Source organism: Lissotriton helveticus, chromosome 2_2 (assembly GCF_964261635.1).
Source record: "Lissotriton helveticus chromosome 2_2, aLisHel1.1, whole genome shotgun sequence".
Lineage (NCBI taxonomy): Eukaryota > Metazoa > Chordata > Amphibia > Caudata > Salamandridae > Lissotriton > Lissotriton helveticus.
In genome coordinates this window covers 250,647,936-250,673,839 of record NC_136060.1, presented here as the reverse complement: position 1 = coordinate 250,673,839, position 25,904 = coordinate 250,647,936, and the positions used below count along the sequence as shown (strand labels likewise).

Here is a 25,904-nt window from a genome sequence, read left to right as displayed (position 1 = left end):
TTCACATTTCCAACATAACACCAGACCTTTAAGACACAGACGTAGGTGACAGTTCAGACTCCTTAATGAGCTAATCCCTAATGATTCATGAGCGGCTCAACTGTTTCACTACGAGAAACTGTAGAAAACATTGTTGACCAGTGGATATTTTCCATTTTTTTACACGTCATTGCATTAAAGTTATACCCTGTTGGACCCTAAGAAGGCAATCAAGTGAAAGTACAGAAAACACTACTGATACTCCCTCGCTTACATCAGTTTTGCACATTTTTAGAAAGTGGTTCCCTATGTGAAAATAGCACTTTTAGAAATGTAACAGCTGCTGCCCTAATGCTTCTTTTAAACATATTTTGAACAGACAAGCATAATAAATTCTTCTCTTGTAACCTTTGTAAAGTACCTGTCTGCCATCAAAAACGAAGTCCAGTCGAAACCAATTCCTTATTGGAAGCTTGAAGTTTGTTTTTACTGCAAAGTCCAATCCACTAACAAGCTGCATTTGAATATGAACAGAACCTGAAAAACAGCAAAGCATGAGGGAACTTGTCAGTGGAAATTGATGACGGCAGATCTAAAATAACAGGATCTAAAAACACACCTTCATGGACTTAGCTTTAGCCAAGAGTGGATCTTGGCCTAATGCTGTGACACCAGCCTTCAGAGAATGGTCCAGTTGATAGATAAACATGCTAATAAACCTTTGAATCTGACCCCCGCCCCTCATGTCCCCCTACCTGCTAAACTGGCGAAACATTGAAATGGACAAGGAATACTAGGACGGAAAAAAGTTTACACATGAAAAATTGGGAATATTAAACCCTCGTCCATATTCGTCATCACATAACTGAACTGCATTAGAATGCATGGAACAGTAAAACGAGAATCCACCCAGGTGGCAGCTAAGCAAGTTGCTGCACCATTTACAATCTATTTACTTACAAATCTTCAACACACAAATCCAACAGAATGCATAAACTGAAACGCCATGCTGGAAAGGCACATACATTTCACATCAACCTGCATGAGCATACAATGTTGCACGTGTTAGATGCCACAGAGTGATTGTGTTACTTTGAACCATGATTCAGATGCATATTCCAACAACTGTAAAGGCACTAGTAAGTGCAAAACAAGACTATCTACTGACAGTAGGTACAGGGGGCCTCTTACAACTGGTCTCTGGGTTATAAAAAGACAAATAGCTATTCTATCTGATGAAATGACAACAAACAGGCTTAAAGAGAAAGTGTTGGACATACGAGCAATGGAGGGACTGCAGTCCTAGACATAAGAGTGGAGAGAAAAGAAAGGTCGGACAAGGTTCAGAAAATAATACTTAGAACTAAACATCAGATTATTTTATACAAATTGCTTATTCCTGACACAATAAAGGATCAAATTCTATCACCCAAATGGTCCCAAGTGGGGATTACAAAGAAGAAAATCTTAGCTGACAAAAACACTTCCTCCAGTGTTTTAAAAGTAACTTTCTGAAATGCCTACAGGATCAAAGACATGCCCTATGTGGATAGGAGAATAAACCACCAGCTTCTGGGACTCAAACCTCTTGAGAAATCATTATGCCGAGACCTTTTATCCCACGACTCCTTTGAAATTGTACAGGTCAAGAGAAAAACATCCACAAAAATCGAAAGAGAAAGAAGAGATAATATGCCCTATGGTGAAGACCTACGGAGACACACAAATCTGACAATTACGATCAGGTGCAGAAGAAGACTGCAAAATTGGCTGGTTGCCTAGTGTGATTCATGGCTTGTGCAGGTCCCTGTGAGGAGACTATCTTCTGAAGACCCAAGTCAGGAAAATTGGCAGGTAAAGAGGAGATGGATTTATATGAGCTTTACAGAGAGACACACTGAGAGCTACTACAATGTGGAAAACTAGGGCAAGGGAGAAGACACTGTCTAGCAATGATTTTAGAAGTAGGTGGCACAAAGATTCAAATGTTCTGAGGCTGCCATGAACATGTAAAAATGTGCACTGGTATATGCTATAAAAGTCGCAAGATAATTCTGTAACTAGTGGAAAAAGGAACATTGAACCATCCAGAAATGTGACGAGTTAAGAAATAAGGTCAAAAGCCAGAAGCACGACATTTATCTTCGCGATGGAAGCTGCTGATATTTAGAAATACATCTGCCTAAGTTTTGAAAAAAAGCTGCAGTGAGTAGCCATTCAGTTAGGAGAAGCTTGCAATCCCTACTCGTTAAATAACCCTTCCAGGAGAACCAAATTCTTATTAAAAATTTGGGGTCAGAGGACAAAACTTGACACAAAAGGCAGGAATCTGAACTGGAAATGACAGCGGGCCTTGAAAAACTGAAAGAATATTGATGGCCAAGGTGAATTGGATGTGAAGGTAGGCCAAGATCTGCTGGCATGGATTAGGATCAAAGTCCTTGCATTATGAGCTTGTCTTGGAAAGACATTGCAGGAATAATTTGTTTGCACTCTGCATTTATCACTAGGTGGAAGCCTTATTCCTGTCTTGGAAACAGTGTTATGTACTCTAGTCCAGCGGTATCTGCTTGGTCCCCATCAGAGCACTCCTTTTGGTAAGACAACTGACCAATGGAAACTGCAAAAGCATGTGGGCCTTAGCCAGTCTTGATGACTTGAGGCACTACTAGTTGGAGAAAGTGGTGCGTCACTTGTAAACTCCGAAAGCCTTCCAAAGCCTCCTACACGTAGAAATAGTCAGCCTCGTGCATGATAGTAATCCTTCCAAGGCAGAAAACTAGGCTGTTGCTGGGGTGTAATTTGATGGAAAAGCAGCTCCATGTTAAAAAATTCTACTTTTGAGGACTCCATTCTTTGAAGCTGGCCATCAAGGTTGACAGCATCCTCTTAGCTGTGATAGGTGGATGCAGATAGAAGCAGCTGGGCCTTTAATTGGAGAGCATGTAAACATGAGCAGATTGAGGATCTAGGGCAGGTTGGTAAATGCACAAGGCCTAATTTGAGCCAGTGGTTTCAACTAATACCTGCCACCCAAGCCATTTTAACAGCTTTGGAAGCCTCAAAAAGTCTGAATTCTCACACTTGGAGCAGTATGATGGTTAGTAACTGTGTTAGTACTGTCATTGGCAGCGCTGACAGTGGCAAAGTGTAGTGCAAGCCTCTTGAAGAGTGCCCTGGCACTTATTTATTTTTTTACCAACTAAGTACTGCTGATGCATGCAGCAGATTCTTCTGTTTTGCCCTGGTAGACGAGCAGACCTGCTGATGCACAGCCCCTCGGAGGCTTCAGACCAATGCTTCCCAATACAGGTGCCTGCACAGCTTACTGACCTGACAAAACCTTACAAAACTGCTCTTTTTTACCTTTCCTCTTCCTGGGTCATCAACTTCATCTCAGTGAATCCAGCGAGTGGACAGCAGGGGCGGTTCCTACACTAAGGCAGAGGAGCCTCGCCCCACTAAGTGTAAAAAGAAAAAGGAAATTATAATAAAGCAATGATAATAAAGCAACATTAATAACGTTACATTATTATAATTTTCTTCTGTAAGGAGCCAGCCTGATTGGGGTGGGGTTGGGCTTCTCACAGCCAGGTAGAGGGAGGAGGTGTTGTTGCTGCTACACCTCAAGTGCGCAACGGTTTGGACGGCTGACTTGGGTTGGCTAAACAGTCATGCGCACTTTGAATGTTCCCCATCGACTGCATTGTACAGCCTCGATGGAGACATGCACAGCCCCCAAGTTCCCGTCTGTGCGCCGAACCAAGGGGCTCAGACCAATCATGTTGCTGCTGTAAGGCAGCGACGTGATTGGCTAGAGGAGTCTGGATGCTCCCTGTTCTTGTGTCGGAGGAGAGGCGGCGGCTGGTGATCGGCGACGAAAAGGTATGTCTTTTTTTCACATGTAATGGGTCAGTCTGAGAGCAAGATAATTCTGTGACTTGTCTCTTCCTAGTGCTGATTGCAGATCTGTCCACCCTATAATGGGTCCTTGCTTAGCGTGTTATGCACATTGTTCCTTAAAATGTGTTAAACGTTTGTCTTTGTTGTGACATCAATTGAAAAAAAAGAGCAGTTCTCAACTTTGCTTTTTTACCTGTTTTATCTTCTTAAAATAAGGCTCTGCTAAATCTTTTCTGTCCTGAACTTAGAGCTCTGTTTGTTCTTATAATGTGTTTTTTTAACTTTGTATGTTGAATAATCTCAATTGCTTTGCTTGCTTGTAAAGGTTTTAAATATTCATACAATCAAATTGAATATGACTATGACACTATAAGAGCTTAGCCTCCTATAATCCGCGCCTGTGATGAGGAGCGGTCAGAACTTCCATTATATCAGGAAATAGTATTCATTTTGCAACAGCATAAATACTCTGCTTTCTTTGTGGTTTCAGTCACTCAAGGTCTTATTTGAGAAGCTATAATTGTCTCCATCATCAGATAGGGCCACATGTATCATCATTTGTAATAGCGATTACCTAATTGCGATTTTCTGGGAATTGCAATTAGGTGATCACTATTACAAATGTATGAAACTCCAAGAGTTTCATTTAGCGATTCTTAGGGGGTTGCAAATCGACCTAACTCATTAATATTAACGAGGTAGGTTTCAATTTGCGGCCCCCAAAGAATCGCTAAAATCACAGGCATGGTAGCCTGCTGGTGTCAGCAGACCACTGTATCCGTGATTGCTTTTAAATAAAGCAATCATATTTTTGTACAGCATCCCATTTTCCTTAAAGGAAAACGGGATGCTTTACAAAATGAAAAATGAAAAAGTTTACCTTTCATTTTTTAAGAGCAGGCAGTGGTCTGTGGGACCACTGCCTGCTCTTAAAAAAAGACTTTTGCATACATTCACAAAGGGGAAGGGGTCTGTTGGGGACTCCTTCCCATTTGCGAATGGGTTAGCACCAGCTTGAAGTTGATGGTAAATTGCAAATGTTCTGCAATGGCATTCATGGTCACAAAACCTTCATACATACCGTTACGATTCAGTATTTGGAAGGGACGCCATAAACACGCCCCTTCCAAATACCGAATCGCAAATCCATTTTGCGATTCAGTAACAGGTTACAGAATCGCAAAATAGGGTTTGTTACATGTGAAAAGCATTTTTTGCATTTGCAAACGGGCTAATTCTGAGAATCAGCCAGTTTGCGAACACAAAAAATGTTTGATACACTTGCCCATAGTCCCTTCTATCTACTTCTGGCATGTATCCAACAGAGCTGCTGCTCGATGCTGGTCAGACGGGGAATGATTAAGTGAGTCGCATGGGGCCAAACGGTCTAAAGCAGCCCAGGTGAGGAAGGATAGAACGGGGAGTTAATTAAGGAAAAATAGAGGTTAAGCAGAGAAAAGCAGCAGGACAACTGATTTAACTCAGACTCAAGATGACCCAATGCCATATAAAAGGTTTAAATGCCTCTAGGTGGACATAAAAAGATAGCCAAGGAATGCCAAGACCCATCCACTGTACTTGCCCACTTCCAAAACTGAATGTTTGCAGCAATGGCTACCTCAGACGCTGCTGTAGCAATATTTTATCTATCAAACATAAGGGCCGATTATGATCGCGGACGGACTTGAGTCCGTCCGCAACCCCTGAGCAGGAGGGGACGTCCGCAAGGGCTGCGGCGTTCCCTCCGAGCAGATTAGGATGTGACCGCCAGGGTGGCGGTCACATCCTCTATCTTTAACATTGCGGCTTCAAGCTGCACCCGCCGCAAGGTTAAAAATGCATGCATTGCATTTGCATGCACAAAGCAGCAGGCACCGCGCAGTGCCTGCTGCTTTGTGCACGCAAATGCAGGGGGGTACCATAGGTACCCCCCATGTGCACCCCCACCCCACCTTCACCCAGGGGGCCTGCAACAGGCCCCCGAAGTGAAAGTCAGTATGCTTTTCCATGGCGGTAAAGCCGCCGCGGAAAAGCATGCCTTTCACACCATCCTAATAGGGCTGGCGGTGTCTGATAGACACCGCCAGCCATGTTAAAGCTTTTCCGCCGCGGTCGGAAGGCGACAGCGACGGAAAATCTGCGGACGGAATGCCAGACCCACCAGCCATCCTAATTTGGCGGTGGGTCTTTCGAGGCTAGAGGCAGTTTTCCCGCATCCTCCGGGCTGGCGGTGGCTTCCGCCGGCCCGGAGGATGCGGGAAAACCGCAATCATAATAGGCCCCTAAGTCCGGTAAACCTCAAAACCAGTATTTGAAAGCAGTCTCCTCATTCTGGACTTTGCTAAACAATTTCTGCAAGCTCATCAAAATACTTTATCATGTGCATCCAGCATGCCCCTTCCATGGAATCTTCTGTGTTATGGTCTGAAAGAGCGGTTGTTATGGTCCACCTGATTTGCATGTTTAGGGTTAAGCAGCCTACTCCCCTGTGCCTTTTGGTGGTACCCGCATTTTGGTTTCGGGGAGGACATATTCAAATACTGCCATGTCTACCTATATTGGCACTGACACTAAAGAGAGGATGTTCACTTATATGGTGCTCCTACTTGGGCAGTAATCCTTACCATCTCATACTTTATCTATCCCATTTTTGATGTTAACATTTTTGTTCTTGATGCTTTCTTTTAATGAGAACTTCTACCTTCACTTCTGTGGCTGGGGATGGTAATCATGAGTATGGGATGAAAAGAAATGTGTAATTATGTATTTATTGTGGTTGTCTGCAATTTTAGGCATAATGGAAGAGTTACCCTCCTAATGCATGTTATGGGAAGCCAGGTCCTGTTCCATTATATGTACAAAATTGTTTCAGTAAATTTCTTTGAAATTAGTTATTTGAGTAGAGAGGGAGACTGATTTGTTCTGCTTCAGCACACCTTGGATCATACCATACAGATTCTGAAAAATAAAAAATAAGGGGGGTGGCCATTTATTTTCCCCATAGATTTGCATTCAAAAGGAGACAATTTTAGGTGGGAGAAAGGTAATATAAACGAATTTTTGCTTTGGAAAATGTCAGCATTAACCTAGTCTCCCATTTCAAGCTGCATTGACACACATGTGCATTGCCGTCATGCTCAGATAATTCGTACTAACCAAATGTTATGTTATAGGTGGTTTTGTAGCACGCTCAATTACTCTCAATTACTCAATTACACTGGCACGAAGAGAGAGATGTAAAGAGGCAAACAATACAGATAGAGGAGAGAGAATTAAAGCGTCATTTTGAAAAGATAGGTCTTGAGTGCTTTTTTAAAAGAAATTAAAAATCTGATTAGCTCGAAGAGCCAGAGGTAGAGAATTCCAGGCAACTTCTGCTTTCACAGCAATAGAGTGTCCACCTAGGTGGGATCGTTTGAAGCGTGGGACAACCAGTCGGTATTGAGTGGCAGATCGAAGGGGGCGGGTAGGAAGATATAGAGAAAAACGTTTCCTCAAGTAGAGTGGGCCCTGATCGTAGATGGCTCTGTGGGCAATAGAAAGGGTCTTAAATGCAATCCGTTGAGAGACTGGAAGACAGTGCAGACTGTGCAGATGGAGGAGGACGCTAGTCTTCCTTGAGATGTTAAAAAGAAGTCTTTCAGCCGCATTTTGTATTATCTGAAGGCGGGTAGTCAGGTATGCTGGGATGCCGATGAACAGGGCATTAGCGTAGTCAAGGCGAGAGAGAATGAGAGCTCTCGTCACTGTTTCTCTCGCCGCTCTGGGAAGAAGAGGAAAAAATTTGCAGAGAGCTTTAAGAGTACCAAAACAACCGCAGGTGAGCTTTTAATATGTTCCTCAAATTTTAAATCTTCCCCGGACCACACCCCCAGGTTTTTAGCCGGATTGCCAATGGAGCTAGGAGATGGAATGTCCGAAGGCCACAGGGATTCTCTGAAATGTGGGGGGAACTGCCCATAGAGTGGAATTTCAGATTTGGCCTCATTGCATTTTGGCTGGGCAGATGCCAGCCAATTGAAGACTGATGAAAGACAGGTCCGGGCAGATGAAGTGTCCAGATCCGTGGCCGACCAAGTAAACAGCAGCTGCGTGTCATCAGCGTTTTATTATTATTTAGCACCGAGTTGTTCGGCCAAGACAATCAGAGGGGTCAGATATATATTAAACAATAACGGACTTGAAGTCGACCCCTGGGGCACCCCGGTGAAAAGGAGCTTGGCCGATGACGAAAAGAGGGGTAGCCATACCTGCTGAGTCAGGTGGAGAAAAAATGATGTCAACCACTCTAGGGCTGAACCGGTGACGCCAATGGATGACAGACGAGTGAGGAGAAGCAGATGGGGAACCGCGTCGAAAGCGGCAGAGAGGTCCAATAATATTAGAGCCGCTCTGCCGCCCGCGTCCAGACACTCCGTGATAGCCTCGGACATTTCCATCAATGCCAATGCTGTGGGCGGCGCGGAATCCGGACTGAGCGGGGTAGAGGGCATGAGAAGTTTCCACAAAAGTGTTCAATTGGCGGAAAGCAATCTTCTCGCATACCTTGGCCAATACTGGTAACAGGGAGATTGGCCGGTAGTTAGCTGGAACTGCCGGGTCCAGGCCCGATTTCTACAGCAATGGCAGAAGTTTAGCCTGCTTCCAGCAATCGGGGACTGTCGCCGTCCTAAAGGAGAGACTAGTGATTTTAGTGATCTCATGACAGAGCACCTCCGCCACCCCTCCAAGAACGCGCGCGGGACAGGGGTCAGTAGGACTGCTAGGGTATCGACTTCAGATGGTGGGGAAAGTTCCCTGAAGACGTGAATAGTGGAAGAAGAAGGTGTGGAGTGAGCTAGGGCTGGGAAGCTCTGACTGAGACAGGCAGTGCGCAGACTAGCCTGGATCCCTGCTATTTTATTTTCTAAAAATGAGGACAAATCCTCACACCAACACGCAGAGGATGGCACTATTGGTTGCTCGGCGCAAGGGGAAAGGAAGCTGTTGACAATAGCACAGTCGTACTTAGACAACCTGTAGATAATCCTCAAGAGTGTATACTGTTTTATTAACTTGGAAGGCATTAAGGTTGTGTGGGGATTTACACTTTGGTTTGTGGTGCCTGATTGTGGGGCTGAGAACGTTCCATTCTTTTTCATGGGAGATATTTGGATCAAGTTGTCATTCATTTACCACACAGACCACTGCAGACTAACCGTACTGGCAGTAATCCCATTAACTTTAGGGGAGTTTTCCTTACCCATCATGGCTCCCTTGCAACTTGTCTCTTCTAGAGTCGCGAGGCTTTTCCTTTTTCAGCAAATATAGGTCATACCTCTTGTTATTGGTAGTAGTAGAAGCCGTAGTAATATAACTCTTATACCACTACTATTATTACTACTTTTGCTACTAATAATAATTTACTGAAAGTAATGGTAGTTAAGTTACCAAACTGAGTAAAATTAAAATGTAAGCTGGTCCTTTCAAGATTACGAGACTTAAACTGCAGGTCAGTCACAGATGTCAGCAGTAAGCATAATTATGGTCCTCTTGATAGCTCTAGAGTCTTTTGTAATATTTAAAACTCTGAGATGAAAAGTATCCCGGCTAGAGAAGAAACACTTCAGAGATCCTGTTTCCCAAGCTCCACTGTGACACAAGTCATGCTTTCGTGTGTGATGAATCAGTAGCTCTTGTGTGTGTCTCAAAAGAAGCCACCAGAAAAAAGAACTATCTACTTTAAAGAATTACGGTGTCTGTCAGTAATTGATATTCTAAATATATTAAAAATATTTATAGGTTTATGAACAGGACTTCAACTGCTGAATGCTAAACACTAGTTCAGATACAAAACATAATAGGTTGTCCTTACTAATCTGAGGTGGTGGGTGTTGTAGTCTTGTGTTATAGAGTTACTGCAATTTGCCTAAGAAGAGGGTACTCTGGAAAAAACCATATTCATATAATCATATCCAGGTACCTTCAATATTCTGCCCACATGTCATCTATCTCAAGCAACACTTACCTTCTTCAGTTAGAAATAATAGTGGTGTGGTATACTTGTTGTTTGGATCAATGTGGTGTAATATTCCGCACAGCAAATTCGAGCAGTAATTCAGCAAGTACATCCATATTGAGAAAGTAAAGCTGGAAAGTAAAGTAACACATAAAATAAAGTATTGCAAGATCCATACATTTGATAAAGCCATACTATAAAGGCTAAACAAATCAAATCAGACACCACTGAGAAACATTACAAGTAAAAACCAAACAATCGCCATCGCTACTCAGAGCATTGATCATATCCCTAATACAACTCTATTGTGGAATATTTCTTACTTGCAACAATACTAATGTTAGTGACACACATTGGTTTCCTTCTCATCTCCCATTTTCTATCTTGTATTTTTTGCTTTGCAGATCTTTGCTGATCCTACTTTACATATACCACATACATGTACACATGAATAACAAGCTAAATTATACAAAAAAGTGATGGATGGAATGCTTGAATTAATCTAAGCCACCTGTAATTACTTGGGCCGCATCCCAATCCACCGGTTCGGGGAGGACGTGGCCTGGAAGTTCAGGCTGGACTGTTCCTACTGGAGCAGGGGCAAGATTGATTTGAATATAGCTAGGTCCAAACTGAAATGGCATGTTGTGCAAAATAATGATGGGTTTGGATGCAGCCCGGGTAATTACCAGTGGCTGAGATTAATTCAAGTATTCCATCCATCAGTTTTTTTTTTATATTTTAGCGTTTCATCCTAAGTGGGACTGGTATGCCCTGACATGGTCCTGTGCACATTGTGTCATTGGAACCAAGCTATACCTAGCTGATGAACTCTAACTAGGGCGAAACCTGACCTGGGTTGGTTGTGTGCCAGTTCACGGAGGAGCTGGCCTGGCAATTTGGGCTACACTGTTGCTTTGAGGAGCAAAGTCAAGGCTGATTTGCATATGGCTGGGTCCAAATTGAGGTGTCATGGTGTGCAAAATAATAATAGATTTGGATGTGGCTCGAGTAATTACCAGTTGCTGAAATTAATTCAAGCATTCTAACCATCACTTTTTTGTATATTTCAGTGTGTCACCCTAAATGGGACAGGTATGCCCAAACAAGGGACATGTGCTCACTGGGTCACTAGATCCAAGCTAAACCAGGCTGATGAGCCCTAACTATTGCAAAACTGGTCCTGGGTGTCTTTTGTTCAGTTTCAGGGCAGACCTGGCCTGGCAGTTCTGGCCCCACCATTCCCATTGGAGGAGGGCCAAGACAGATTTGCTATGACTATGTCCAAACGGAGGTGGCATGGTGGGCAAAATAACAATGGATTGGGATTCGGCCAGGTTAATTAGAACTGGCTGAGATTAATTCAAGCATTCCAGCCATCACTTTTTGGCATATTTTAGTACATAAACATCAGGTACATACATACAAGCCGCCATACCCACTGTGATGCAATGCAGTGGATCACATAGGCCAAGAGGGTACAGTGATTGGTACAAGCTGATGTCAGCAGTCTCTTGACCCACCAGCCATGTCACTTATGGCAGCACAATGATGTACTGTTCTTAAAGAACCTGTGCACATTAATGAAGTGAATTACATTTATCTTCCTAATTTATGGTGTAAAAGTAATTTTATACTACAACACTCAAGTCGTAAAAACAGTAAATGATTGGTGTCCTGTCCCACACTGATCCCTCCCCTCCTCTATTTCAGAGCTCTGCAGAGAAGTGGAAAGTACTCCTGCTATACTTCTAATGATATTTTGCGTAGAGAATTTCTACCAACCAGAGACTCACTTTCATGCCTACTAAGACACCATGAGTTACCACAGCCTTTTGTGGTTAATCCATGTTGGTGTACACCGTTTATGGCTTTGAGGTCTCGTGGGCTTTCGCCTTGATTTTGTTATGTTTGTTTATGTTTATGGAACTTATAAAGCGCTCGTATACCAACGGTCTCATGGCGCTGAGGGGAGACTTGAGCTATCCTTCAGGCTCTAACAATAAACTTGAGTGATTAACCATGTTTTGAGTCTTTTCCTGAAGCTAGAATATTCTGAGGTTAGTCTAATTTCGATTGGAAAGGAATTCCACAAGGTGGAACCTAATACCGAGAAACGCGAACACCCATTCTCTTAAGTTTAAATCTTGGAACAGTCAACATATTAATTGTCGCTGATCTGAGATTCCATGTGGGCATGTATCTTGCAATCTTGGCGCATATGAACTTGGGTCCTGAGTCATGGAGTGCATTAAAAATCATACAACCGGTTTTAAACATAGACCGCTGAATCACAGGGAGCTAATGAAGCTGCTTCATTAATGGTTAAGTGTGGCACTGTCTCGGTTGCTGGAAAACCAGCCTAGCTGCTTGATTTTGAATGAGCTGTAACCTATGAATTTGACCAACAGGAAGTCCTAAATATATGGAGTTTGCGTAATCCAACCGGGTCATTATTAGTGCAAGCAAGATGGTTATGCTAGCCTCCTTAGAGAAAAATGTCCTAATTTTCTTGAATATCCTCAGTTGGTACATACAGGCAGATGAGACCAAGCTGATCTGATCCTGCATGGAAAGATCAGAATTTATCTTAATTCCCAGGCTTTTTACTGACTTTTTGGGTGTAGGGGGAATACCCAAAGCAGCAGGCCAATGTGCTGGTGTCCACTGTTGTATTCTATTGTTTGCGATAATTATCTCTGTCTTATCTGAATTTAACTTGAGATAGTTATGGGTCATCCATTCCTTGATAAAGAGCATAGTATGTTGAAATGCGTCCTTGGAGTCATTTGTACCATCAAGTGGGAAGATCAGCTGCATATCATCTGCATAATTGTATACCTTCTCTCCTCTCTCTTGAAGAGCATAAATCAGGGGACAGATGTGTACATTAAACAGATGCGGTGAAAGAGAAGAACCTTGAGGTACCCCACAAGTGGTATTCACCCGGGAGGACCTGAAGGGTGCCAGTCTGAGGGACTGGGAACGCTCCTTTAGAAATTAGAGCATCCATGCCAGAGCAGTGCCCCTCAGACCTGCCGCTGCTAATCTATCCACTAATATAGAGAGGTCCACAGTGTCGAAGGCCGCAGACAGGTCTAAAAGGCCTGGGTGCACCCCCTGTCTGCGCCTTCCTTCAGGTCGTCCATGACACTTATAATAACTGATTCTGTAGAGTGCTTTGGTCTGAACCCTGCCTGATTGGAGACCAAAAAGTTGGAGTCTTCAATGAAGGCGCATAGGAGTTTTGCCACATGTGCCTCCAACAGTTTGGCTAGGTAGGGAAGGAGTGAAATAGGCCTACAGTTACTCAGAACGCTAGGATCTACTCCCGCCTTTTTTTGCAATGGCACTAACACTGCCTCTTTGAAGGCGAGTGGGACTACCCCTTGCTCCAAAGAAGTATTTAAAAGGGAAAGGAAGGTGGTTGGGAAGTGGGATAGAGTTCTTTGTGTATCCTGACAGGACAGAGGTCATTGGGGGAACCAGACTGCACCTTATTCTTGAGTTCCTCCAATCGATCAGGGGTGATCTTTTGGAATTTAGTCATCGTAATAGGATTTTCATATGATTTATAGGATTTTCATTCCAAATGACCTGTGCAAATGGAGTTCTGAATGATCTTAATTTTTTCCACGAGGAATGTGTTCAGCTCATCACACAGAGCCTGGGAAGGTGTGATAGCCAAGGTAATTCGGTCAGGACTAGAGAGTTTTCTGACGATTTTAAAAATATCACTGGACTTGTTATTAGAGTTAAGCACCCACGAAGAATAGTAGGCCTTTTTTGCCTCCACTATGGCGGCTTTGTATTCCGTGAGTGCTTCAGCATACTTCTTCCTTTCTGATGGAGTATAACTTCTCTGCCACTTCCGTTCTGCCTGACGCGTTTTTAGTTTGACAATTTTTAATTCCTCATAGAACCAGTTAGAAGTTTCATGCTGCCTCCGGCGCCTCTGGGGCCTTTGTCACCTCAGTGTATGGCTCAGGGTGCCACATTCCTTTTCAAGGGAGAGATTGGTGTCAGGTTGCCATTCTGCCCAACCCCTAGTAGCAGTGGAACAACCAGCGGGCCTTTTCCCAGAGAAAACGTGTTACGGTCCAGGTTGAGAGATGAAGTCATCCCTCTGTGTTTGAGGGATGCATTTACATCTGGGTCAGAAACATCTTGCAGTACATTCCTGAGTAAATTTTGAACGGCGGGAAATTTATGCATGAAACATTTTTTGTGTGCCCGCTGCACATTTTAATGATGTGCAAATTCATTTTGTTATTTTGTGCGCATGCAAAATGGGCTTTTTTCCTTATCTGGGCCATGGTTTGATAACTTGTGGAGAGAAGTAAATGATTATTATTATTTTGGTGAATATCTAATTAATAGTATTAGGATAACTTAACTATGTATATCTCGGAAAGAGCCCTCTGGTCTAAGAGTTAATTGTGAAAAGCCCTTTTTAGGTCGAGCCTGAGCCAGTGCGCATGCGCTGCTGTGCGAGACTTGTTGTGGTGGAGTAGCAATTAAAAGCCCTGCCCATATTTGCCATTGTCTTGTGTCATTGTCTGTCCTAAATGCTGGCTTCTGATTTGAAAATAGGCTTGTTAGTTCCTCCTTAGTACCACCTCCTCTTCATTTGTCACCTCCTATGGCGACTGGCCCTTTTACTTAAGATGTTACATGGTAGGTGTTATATACACTGTGAGCACTGTTTTGTTTATCTAGTTTCTCTTACAGCAGGCATAACATGCTTTCTTTACATGCGTCTTCCCTCTCTGCACCTTCTTTACATCCATCCCTCCCTCTAGGTACCTTCGTTATAATCCCGCCCTCCCATTGTCCGTGCCTCCTTTCCCACCCACCCTACCCTCCCCTCCCTCCCATTATCCTAATCGAAAAATAATTTAATGTTTTCTCAATTCTACTAGGGTTTTCTCATTTAAAATAGCAATTACTTCAGACGTGTATCTAACAATATTTACAATGCATAGTATGTAACAATATTTACGATGCATACTTTAGAAGAATAACTTCTTATTTACATCCCATCTATTACTCTCTTTCTTTTATGTACTACAAAGGTAGCAAGCTAATTGACGAGGTGTTCTTTAGATTTTCTTCCTAAAGAGAATGATTCCAAAGATGGTCACTGCATTGGTCATGGATAGTGGGTAGTCTGTGGTTCACCTGCGGTTCTCACTCGTGTTCTTGTTTACACTCGGATGGCGGTAGAGCCAACCGTGTGTGGCTCACAGTTTCGCTTGAGCCGACAGTGGAGGAGTTCTATTTGCCATGGCTTCTGCCGCCATCCCAGACCCCTTGCATAGCCTGGAGGAGGAGCCTGCCTGTCCAGTCTGCCATCTGGACCCCTTCCGAAACCCAGTGTCGGTAAAATGCGGCCAAAGTTTCTGCCGGTCGTGCATCAACTGGACCTGGCGGGGACTGCAGTGCAACTTACCGTGCCCGCAGTGCTGCAGGGTGTCCCGCTGGAAGAAACTGCAGCCGAACCAACATTTCGCTAACATGTCCAAACTCGTAGAGCAGCTGGAGCGGCTGCAGGTTGGCTGCTGCACTAAACACAACGAACCGGTAAGGTTCTACTGCGAACAGGACCAGCAGGCCCTGTGCCTGGTGTGCCAAGACTTCTGGGAACACCGGGAGGACACCGCGGTGCCCGTGGAGGAAGGTACAGAGGACCACAAGGTAAGAGTACTCCCAGTGTGCTTATTTTTATACAGCATGAACTGGACTCGAAGAAACTGGAGCGTATTACAGGAGTGCGGGTTACATTACATAAGGTCACATTCATATTTTCTAGGCCCGGGTTAATTACGTGATATGTATAGATTCACAGAAGGATGGGTCGGTGTCAAAGCCTAAACCTGGTTCACCAGTTCCAGAGTTGGTACGCTCTGGCAGTATCCTCAATTTATGTTTCGCATTGTTTCATCCTAGGACTGTCTTCTATGTGATCGAGACTTGGGAAATTAATGTTTGGCGTCAAGCTTAGATACGTTGTGTTATCTTTGGCAAATCTCTTGTGGCGGAAATAGTGATTGCCAGGTCTAAAACCTAACAAAAGTAGCCTACAAGTTACGCCCCATTGCCTGGCGCCCGTTGCCTAGATATAATTTCAGAACGACTCGAAGACTCCTAAGTTAACACAAAATATTGAAGAATGATAATTGTTTAAGTGATTTATTCAGATAAAAAATAACTAACATACCAGATTGGCTGGATAACAAGTATATGACACTGATGATATTCCTGCTCCCACACTGTTTGCTGACGGTCATTTTTGTTTATTTTTTTCTGCAGACTACCCGAGCCTCCCAATTTTAGCTATTTTGGCATTTGCACATTTGTATTCCGTCAATTACTTTTCTAGGTCGAGCAGAAGCCAGCGCGCATGCGCTGCTCTGGCGATCTGCTGTAGTGTAGGGAATAGAAGTCCCGCCCACTCTCTACCCATATTTACCATTGACTTGTGTCATTGTCTGTCCTAAATACCGGCTTCTGATTCGCAAATAGGCTTGTTAATCCCTCTTTAGTACCGTCTCCTCTTCATTTGTCACCATCCCAATGCGACTGGCCCCTTTACTTCAGTTGTTACGCAGTCCATGTTATTTAGACTGTGAGCCCCATTTTTTTTATCCAGTTTCTCTTACTGCAAGCACCACATGCTTTGGTGCTTTCTTTACAATCCCTCCTTCCCCTCCATTGTCTGTGCCCCCCTGCCGTTGGCGTGGCTCCTTCGTTATCCCTCCCATTGTCTGGATGCCTACCATTTGCAATAGGTCTCGCATTTACGTGAGCTTAAGCTATTGGCCTTGTAAATGACAATGCTTTAAAGTCATGTTTTGGTTTTTTAAACATATATAAAATGCATTGTCATTTACAATGCCAATAGCTTAAGCTTGAGTAAATGTGAGACCTATTGCTTTGCAAATGCTTGTTATTCCTGGTAAGAAAACACCCTGAGATTACCAATTGGCAATCCAGATTAAAACTCCAAACATTTAGTTTAATATATCTTGGCATATACACAGCCATAGATTCCAACCTTTCTTGGGACCTGACTCTTACCTCACAAACAGAAAGTCTCCAAAGATATATGGAAGAGAAGGGAAACACCTTATTTAAAATTATGACATTGCCTGAACTCCTGAATGTATTACAGAATGTTGTGTTTGAAATGCACCAGAGATGATTTGAAAAATGTATGAGCAACTGTACGCTGAACCCAAAGAACACATTTGATCAATTCACACAATTGGTATACAAGGGCGGAATGGAGATGATGAACATGCCCTTATATGACCACACATTTAAACTTAAATCTCGGACATTAAATAAAAGAGGGGAGGCGGATGCAGCATTTAAACTTGAATCTCAGACAAACAATAAAACAGGCCCGGCTGGAGTGTTGTAGATGATCTCCATCCCAAGGACCCTCCTGGTTATGATTGAAGTGGTAATATATCGCTGGCTCAAAGCTCCCCACTGCATCCAAGGGCCAGAGGATGTGGGGTATGGGTAAAGCATAGTACACAACAGACTGGTTTTGAAAATGGAACCTTATTTGCATCTACAAATTAGGAGATGCACGCCACGGTCCACATACGAAATAATTATTGATGTTACAATCAGAATTTGACTTACACAAGTCACAATTTTCTAAACGCTTGCAAATAAGATATGCTCTTGCAGTCTACCAAGAAGCTATAGCAGAACCACAGCCTCCCCTTCGAGTAAAACCCACTGGAGACTAGGGTAGTCATTGGCCGGTTGGACATGGGAAGTATCTTCCCGGATCTGTTGAAGGACCATCAAGAAAAAGGGGAAAAGAAAATAGAACTCTTAGATGCCAGTGATTGCAGGGAAGTACATTTTGAGACAATAAATCAAGGGGGCAAAAGTGAAGGGAATCCAAATGTAATTTCAAAATGTAATTCCCATAGGGAAAATATTGACACGTCTACTTAAAAAACTGCTGAATGGATTTTCACTAAACTTGGATGTGGTGAAATGGACTTAACCAACCAGCTATTATTTCGAGTTTTTGTGAAACAACATCTAGTGGAGTTTGCAAAAAAAGCAAATACAGGCTGGAATCAAGATTTTGAAATTGCACAGCAAGATTAAAACAGCATCTTGATGATCCTTATTTTTAAAGATGTATAAATAACTGTGGGGCAGTTTTAATACAGGATACTTGTTTATATTTGCAGTTAAGGATTGAAATGAAAGGCATGAAACTCCAGAGTCAGTCTCTGTGGCGACTTATATTAACGTATTTTCCCAGTACGGGAGCAGACCACCATTAACTTATTGTGAACAAGTCTCAGCACCTACTTGTAGCCACTGTGCGTTGATGTGAATGCAACATTCTAGAACAGGGATTCCAACTGATTCTGTAATAAGAGCTACTTATGTTCAATGAAACTCATCAAGCGCTACTAATAATAATATTAGTGTTGTAATAGTGGCCACATCAGACAAGATTACACTAGTGGCCAACAAACTCCGGATTATCAATGATCACCTCAGTGCATCAGCCTCTACATGGGTACTACATACCAGCCATAGATGCAATGCCTTTAACACAAAGGTAATAACATAAATATATATTGTGAAAAGGTAGCCATTTTTCTCCAAATTTCAGCTCATGAGTTCTGAAAATCAACACATTTTCGTGTCAACTATAAAGTCTAAATTTGGTTATACGTATATGAATTCAACCAAGTAAAAGCTTCTAATTTAGTAGTCTGGGCAGCACAGAGGAGATACAGCTGGCAAACATTCAGATTATTTCAAACACAGAGGACAGTTCGTATATAATACTTCATTGTTTGTTAACAGAGATGCAAGTGTTATGCTATGTTATGTTAAACGCATTTATATAGCGCATGGCTGTCCCAGCGCTAGCAGTCAAGTGGCCAGAGAAATTAGGGCTAGTTGGAAGAAAAAAGCCAGGTCTTAATCAATTTCCTAAATGCCCAATGATCTTGTGTGCTCCATGGAATTCCATAGGGCAGGGGCCAGAGCCTTGAAATAGCGCCCCCCAACTCTATTCTTGCATACACGAGGAGTGCAAGCCAGCTGCAGGTCAGCGGAGCGTAGTGCTCATGATGGAACGTATGAAGTGCAAAGCCCCTACAGAATTTGGGAACCCTGGCCATCTAAGATCTTATATGTGATGCAGATAGTTTTAAACTGAGCTCTCTGTTCAATTGGCAGCCAATGAAGACGCCAGAGAAGATTGGCGGTGTGACAGTACTTTGGTAGGGCAAATAGGATGCGTGCCAAAGCATTCTGTGCCCGCTGGAGTCTTCTAATTACAGTTTTATTCATGCCATGTAGGAGCCCATTACAATAGTCTAGGCATGACTGAACTACAGATCGAACAATTGTTTGGCGTATAGATGCATCAAAGAACCCCAGAATGGGTTTTAGGCCGCGTAAGAGGCCAAAGCATGTACCTGCCACTTTTTTAGCGAGAAGCTCAAATGAAAGGCCATTATCCATCAGGACCCCTAGGTTCTTGACTGCAATTTTCAATTGGGGAGGTGTACCCAGAGCCGTGGGCCACCATTGGTAGTCCCATTTATAGGTATCATGGCACACCAAGAGCACCTCAGTCTTGGAGGAGTTGCGTTGTAAATAGTTGCCCGCCATCCAATCCGCGATGGCCAGGACATCTTCACGGAATTTCAGTTGGTCCTGATCCGGATTGTTGGAAAAGGTAAATACTAACTGGATATCATCAGCATAAGATACCATATTAATGTTCCGAGCTTTGGCCAAGAGGGCCAGTGGGCAGACATACATGTTAAACAACGTGGGGCTCAAGGTAGAGCCCTGGGAACACCACAGCTGAGGGGTAGATGCTGGAGAAGTAGGGAGGGGCATAGACCTGAAAGGAGCGCTTAGATAGAAAAGACGCAAACCAGGCCTGGGCCTTGCCTTTGACCCCGATCTCCCATAGCCGTTGAAGCAAAATCTTATGGGAGACCGTGTCAGAGGCCGCACAGAGATCAAGTGAAATCACTGCCGAAGTGTTGCCCTCATCTAACGTGTCCCACAGCTGCTCTGTGACAACCAAAAGAGCAGATTCCGTACTATGTCTGAGCCGGAAACCATTTTGTGATCTGTCTAAAATCTAATTAGCTTCCAAGTATTTGGTCAGGGTAATGTTAACATGGGACTCCATGATCTTAGCCAAATATGGAAGCAGAGAGATTGGCCAAAAATTCTCCAGCAGAGATGTATCTATTGCGCTCTTTTTCAGCAATGGAATGACCTTTGTGTGCTTCCATGATTTAGGAATCTCTGCCAACAGGAGCGATATATTGATCAGTTCCCTGCCCTCAATCAAAAGACAATCATCAAATTTCCTAAAGATGTCCGTTTTTATAGGATCTTCAGGAGAACCTGATTTGACCTTAGCTGCCAGGAACTCCAGGTCCTTAAGAGACATGGGTGGCAGATCTTGGAGAGTGAGGGAGGACTGTTGAAGTAGAGATCGCCCAAGATTTGGAGGCTCCCAGCCTCATGTTGAGTGCACTGTAGATTCATTCTACCTTATTGAAGAATTGCCTTGCCAGTTATTCGCATTGCATGTTAGTGGATATGGTATTGTTAGTTCTTGCCGGGGATTTTATCATATCTTTCAAAAGAGAAAAAATAGTTTTAGAGGGGATGGGGCTCGACGTAATCAAGTTGGCATAGAATGAGGCTTTAGTCTTTTGAACTAGTTTGTGGTAGGCTTTAATTGCATTCTTATAAGTATTATAAGTGCTGAATAATAAAGCATATATTTAATAAAAAATCATTACTTGCCTTCAGGTTGTACCTGATTTTAAAGAGAAAATCACATTTCAAATTTTAATACGAAATAATATTAAATGGGTAAAAGTCTAGCAGAGACTTAAAGAACCATTTCAAGCTATGGAGAAATTATGTGATGTCATAATCAACTCGTTGGCATATAGAAATATGACTGAAGCTGTTGTGCTGCACTTGACTTCAAGCCAGTTATAAAAATGCAAACTTGTGATTAGCTTTGAAATAGGAAACAACCGCAGCCTAAAAATAGAAGCAGACATAGAGACTGTTTTAACTGTGGCAACCTACACTGAAGCCAGTGACTGTTGTGACTGGGCTGCTAGTGTTTAGGAAAACTGATAAGATAAACAAAGGATCGAAGTTATAAACATAGTGGATCCTTGCAGGCTACTAAAGACAATTTCCTTTTGCCTTTATTACTCACATATGTGGGAATGTTTTAGAACGGGCTTCTCCAACAAATAGCTTGTGAGCTACTGGTAGCTCTCCAGGCACCTGTAAATGGCTCTCCCCTGTGCTGCCCAGACTACTAAATTAGAAGCTTTTACTTGGTTGAATTCATATACGTATAACCAAATTCAGACTGTATAGTTAACAAGAAAATGTGTTGATGTTCAGAACTCATAAGCTGAAATTTGGAGAAAAATGTCTGTTTCCACAATATATGTAAAGCTGATATTTGAGTGATAAATCATGGTATGGTGAAGCCTTTTTACAAATGTTATTACCTTGGTGCCAAAGGTATTGCAGCTATGGCTGGTATGTAGTACCCATGTAGAGGCTGATGCACTAAGGTGATCATTGACAATCGTGTGTTTGTTGGCCACTAGTGTATTCTTGTCTGATGTGTCCACTATTACAACACTAATAATAATATTAGTAGCCCTTGATGAGTTTCATTGAACATAAGTAGCTCTTATTACAGAAGAGGTTGGAATCCCTGTTCTAGAGTGTTGTATTCACATCAAAGCACAGCGGCTACAAGTAGGTGCTGAGACTTGTTTACAATGAGTTAATGGCCGACTGCTCCCGTACTGGGAAAATACGTTAATATAAGTCGCCACAGGGACCGGCACTGGAGGGTCATGCCTTTCATTTCAATCCTTAACTGCAAATATAAACAAGTATCTTGTATTAAATTTACCCCACAGTTACTTATAAATCTTTGAAAATCAGGATCATCAAGATGCTGTTTTAATCTTGCTGTGCACTTTGAGGCCCATGTTCCAGAGCTCACATTAGAGTAACCGTCATTATCAATAGCATGAAATATTATGGAAGCTATTCTTTAGCAGCTGTCAGTTGAATTTGTCTATTTTGTTACTAATTGGATTGGGAAGTGTTTTTGCATTACTGAATCAGGATTTTGTTTTCACTATTTTTTTATTAAACCATTGAAAAGTTCGCATACTTTGTGAAGCTTGTAAAGTTTTGTCATTTTATGATGGAAAATGTTGAGACTTTGACATCACTATTCCACAGTTACCTAAAGACATAACATTCAGATACAAGATATTGCTAATTTCAGGCATGCTAAGGTATTAGTACAGTCTTTCTCTCAGCATTTGACCTGTATCAAACATTAAAACAAATTCAAATCTCAGTACAAGTCTCGGCTTACTTGTGTCCAAGGATGTCGACATAGTTGGTCTATGGGAATATTTCCCATTAGCTGTTCTGAACTTGGGAACAGACGGTGTGAACACCTCTACCATAGTTTTTTTCTAAATTAATGTGTTAGATCTGTGGGACAAAATCATGCACTTTCACTAGAGGAATCGCAATCAGCAAGAAATTGTGTGTAAGGTTCACCTAGGTTTGGTTCTTTTTGTATGCATTCTGTACTTCAAGTTCTCCTTTCTCCCCATTATACATGCAGGGCTAGATGTATTAAAATGGAAATGGAAATTACAAACCAGTTGAGTTTTTTCCACCATGTAATACAACTTCAGATCTAGATAATCACAGTGGGACAAGATTCCAGGGGTCTTGGGAAATTGGGTTCATGGAAGCGAGCAGTGATGTCACTTTCAACAACTCAAAAGTTCATATGATAGTGTGTAGATGATGGATGATCTGTCACAGTAACAGGATAAACATATTTCAAGTGTGTCACCCTCATGTCATGATTAAATCAGAAAAAAGCAGAGGGAGATCCTTTGCGGAGTGCAGCAGCACTGAAGATGTCCATGCCCCCACCCCCCAAAAAAGCCAAGGATGAGCACATTATCTGTATTGGAAGGCACAAAATCGTCAGACAGCAAACAGCAAAGCCAGCTTTCCTGCCCACCTCCCTGGACCCTGGTCTCATGGGGCCGGGCTCGCCAATGTTCAGCTGGCACCTTGTGGGACAAGGTGCAATCCAGAGTCTGCAGCAATGGTGGCCTCTCATACTGCTCCAACAGCTTCGAAGTAGCACATGGTAAAACTTTATTGACTTTACTTGTGTGTTTGTTTGTTTGCTTGACTCATTATTTGTGGAGGCCAATGCAATGCAAACACTGCATCAGCTTCAAAGCACACAAATAAAATATAAACAAGAAAAATGCTAAACGCACCACCCCCGTAAACACCAATATGTAAACAGTAAATATGTTTATAGAAATGAATATATCCCCAGACCTTAATAGCAGCAATCCTACAACTATACACATAGCAAAAGCACAGACTATAAGCAAACAGATATAATTAAAGTGGTGAGACAAAGAGCATCATAGAATTCACATAATCAATTGCCACATTTATTAACCAGTAACAAACTACATCTGGTCTGCCCAGAAAGACAAAAGCAATACATTGTAACCCAACTCTTAAGGGCCTTTGTGAGATCTAGCAGGGGCTTTTGAGTCCAAACTGTGACTCTCTCCCACCTGTGACCCTCTTTGCAGACACCATGCTAAATCTGCACCCTCTGCACTTTCTGGAGTGGAGAGTAGGATCTGTTAGGCTGTATCCGCTCAAGTAGCTCAGATTAAGTTTTAAATTAGCCCTATATGGGCATTTGATGACGTTAATATACGTTACAGGCCTTGATACATATTAAAAGTGTATTTGAGTTTTGGAGTGCAGTGTGTTTGTTTAACACGTTTTCTTGATTCGAATGAGCAGAATCAGCAGGCTATGAATTTAGTGTGTGCACACTGCCACCTGTATTCGGTTACGCTCAGATAACCTTGAAGGGGATCTTTCCACTTCTGCACTGTTTATCTTTAGCAGCTGGGAGGTGAACGTTACCTGCAGAATGACCTTGCTAGGGCTCATGGAGTTACAAATGTAACATGCACTAACACTTCAGAAGAAAGCAATGTGTTCAGATGACTGTTGTAAATCACTCAATATGTTGTCCCAGCGCCACAGAAATGTGGGGCGAATTATGCTAAGGGATTTGGTGCCAATGAGGAAACTATAGTAAAGACCAGTAGTTCTCCAGCGGGTATGGAGGGGCAGCAAGGTAGCATAAGAAATTAAATAAGGCAGACAGGCAGTTTCCTCTATCAATCGATTAGGGGTGTGTGACAAACAATATTTGGTGTTTATACTGCAGTCAAGCTAAAAATATTAATTTTGCTGAGACATCCATGACTACGGTGATAATAATACCACAGATGACATATATTAGAGTAGCACAGACACTCATTATAAAATGACCATGTTCATACTAGTTCTGATTCATGGGTTTCCGGGATTCCTCAAGTATACCCGGACACCTCCGCTGAGGTAGCTGTTGCGCTTTATAAATGCAGTGATTGATTGATAAACCCTGTAAGAGCTTTTCTGGCAGGTCTGTTGGTTTCCTAGCATCATACATTCCTAACAGTACAGTCCAAAGGAGACGGTGGAAAGTACATGTATTTGTTCGTCCTCTCTGCAGAGGCCAAGGCTGGGCTCATGCCTCAGGGGGTTATGAAAAATCCAATGAGGCTTCTAGTCTTGCTTGGCTACGAGAGTGGGACACCCATCAGGCCATGTAGAAATATGTATATTTTGAATCTTGATCAGATCGATGTCGCTCCATCCATTGTGGAGAGGGAAGAGTGATCCCATGTTTTCCCGCCGATCTTGGTTTGGCGCTGGGAGGTAGACGTGTGCAGCTGAAACAACTTTACACACGTCTTGCTCTGCAGGGGCTTCGAGAGACGGGATTCTGAAAAATAACCATTTTCCTTTCACGGTTTAATGTATATTCACCGCAAGGTGACATTATTTATTTCTGTCTTTTACGAGTCTCGTTTTACTATTTGTAATTTAAAAACAACTGTAAACATTGTCTTTATCTATACGTTGATACATTTTCAACGGTTGGTAGTCAGTGTATTTATTTGAGGAACAGCACAGTTCGTTCTTGGTTGTGATGTACGTGATTGAAGAAACATGCTGTATATGAAAATTATAAGCTTGACAAAGTGTTGGGCCTATTTTGATCGAATACTATGTATGTTTAACGCATGTGGTGTAGATGTTGGTTGCACTGTGCTGGCCACTGAAGTTAGGTTGCCTCAGGCTTTAATTAAACAAGCTATTGAGGTCGGAAGTAATGGAACATATGATGTGGTTTTAAGGTTTTTATAGATTTTTTTTAAATTTTGCCTAAGGTCGAGATGAACAAAACAGAAGTTATAATGGTGAGGTCTGACTACTTTCAGGTTGTCCTATCAAAGAGTGGAGAGGTGGAAATTCCTGATGGTCTTATATTGGTAGGTTCCACAAGCTCCCCAGTCCCAACTGGTCTACTCACCTCTCAAAAAACAAGCATTGGCATAGCAATAGGTCTCGCCTTTGTGACATTATAAGTGTTTAGCCATGCAACAGTCGATGTTGCACCAAGGATTTTGCGCTCCATAATTAAATACTTATAAGGTCCCAAAGGCGAGACCTATTGGCTATGCCAATGCTTGTTATATTTATAGCAGATTCAAAGTGGCTCTAGGTTAATGTGCTATTGTGCATGAAGAGCAGGGGAGGGAGCCCTGACATGCTAAAGATAATAGGACTCTCGCTCGGCCTGGGAGGCAGTCTGCGCTCCAGCATCGCCACTTACTGTGTTGCACAGATCCAGTTATTCAAACAAACAAGTTGAAATGAGAGCAGCGCTGTGATGGAAAGTGAACCGAGGCTGAGCGGGTGCTCGGACCTCTTGCTGCCTCACTTGATGCTAAATGGTGGAGTATCACAGAATCCTCTC

The 25,904-nt window shown here is 42.6% G+C and overlaps 1 protein-coding gene across 1 annotated transcript in view; it reads right to left on the bottom strand.

Moving 5' to 3' along the window:
- SEL1L3 (SEL1L family member 3) overlaps window positions 1-25,904 on the bottom strand; it is a 684,155-nt gene that overhangs the window by 538,144 nt on the left and 120,107 nt on the right. Inside the window, exons 4-5 of the mRNA XM_078678371.1 lie at window positions 9,890-10,011; window positions 401-516 (exon numbers count right to left, since the gene is read on the bottom strand). Of these exons, the coding sequence (XP_078534497.1) occupies window positions 401-516; window positions 9,890-10,011 (238 nt within the window). The remainder of the gene's footprint in view (window positions 1-400; window positions 517-9,889; window positions 10,012-25,904) is intronic.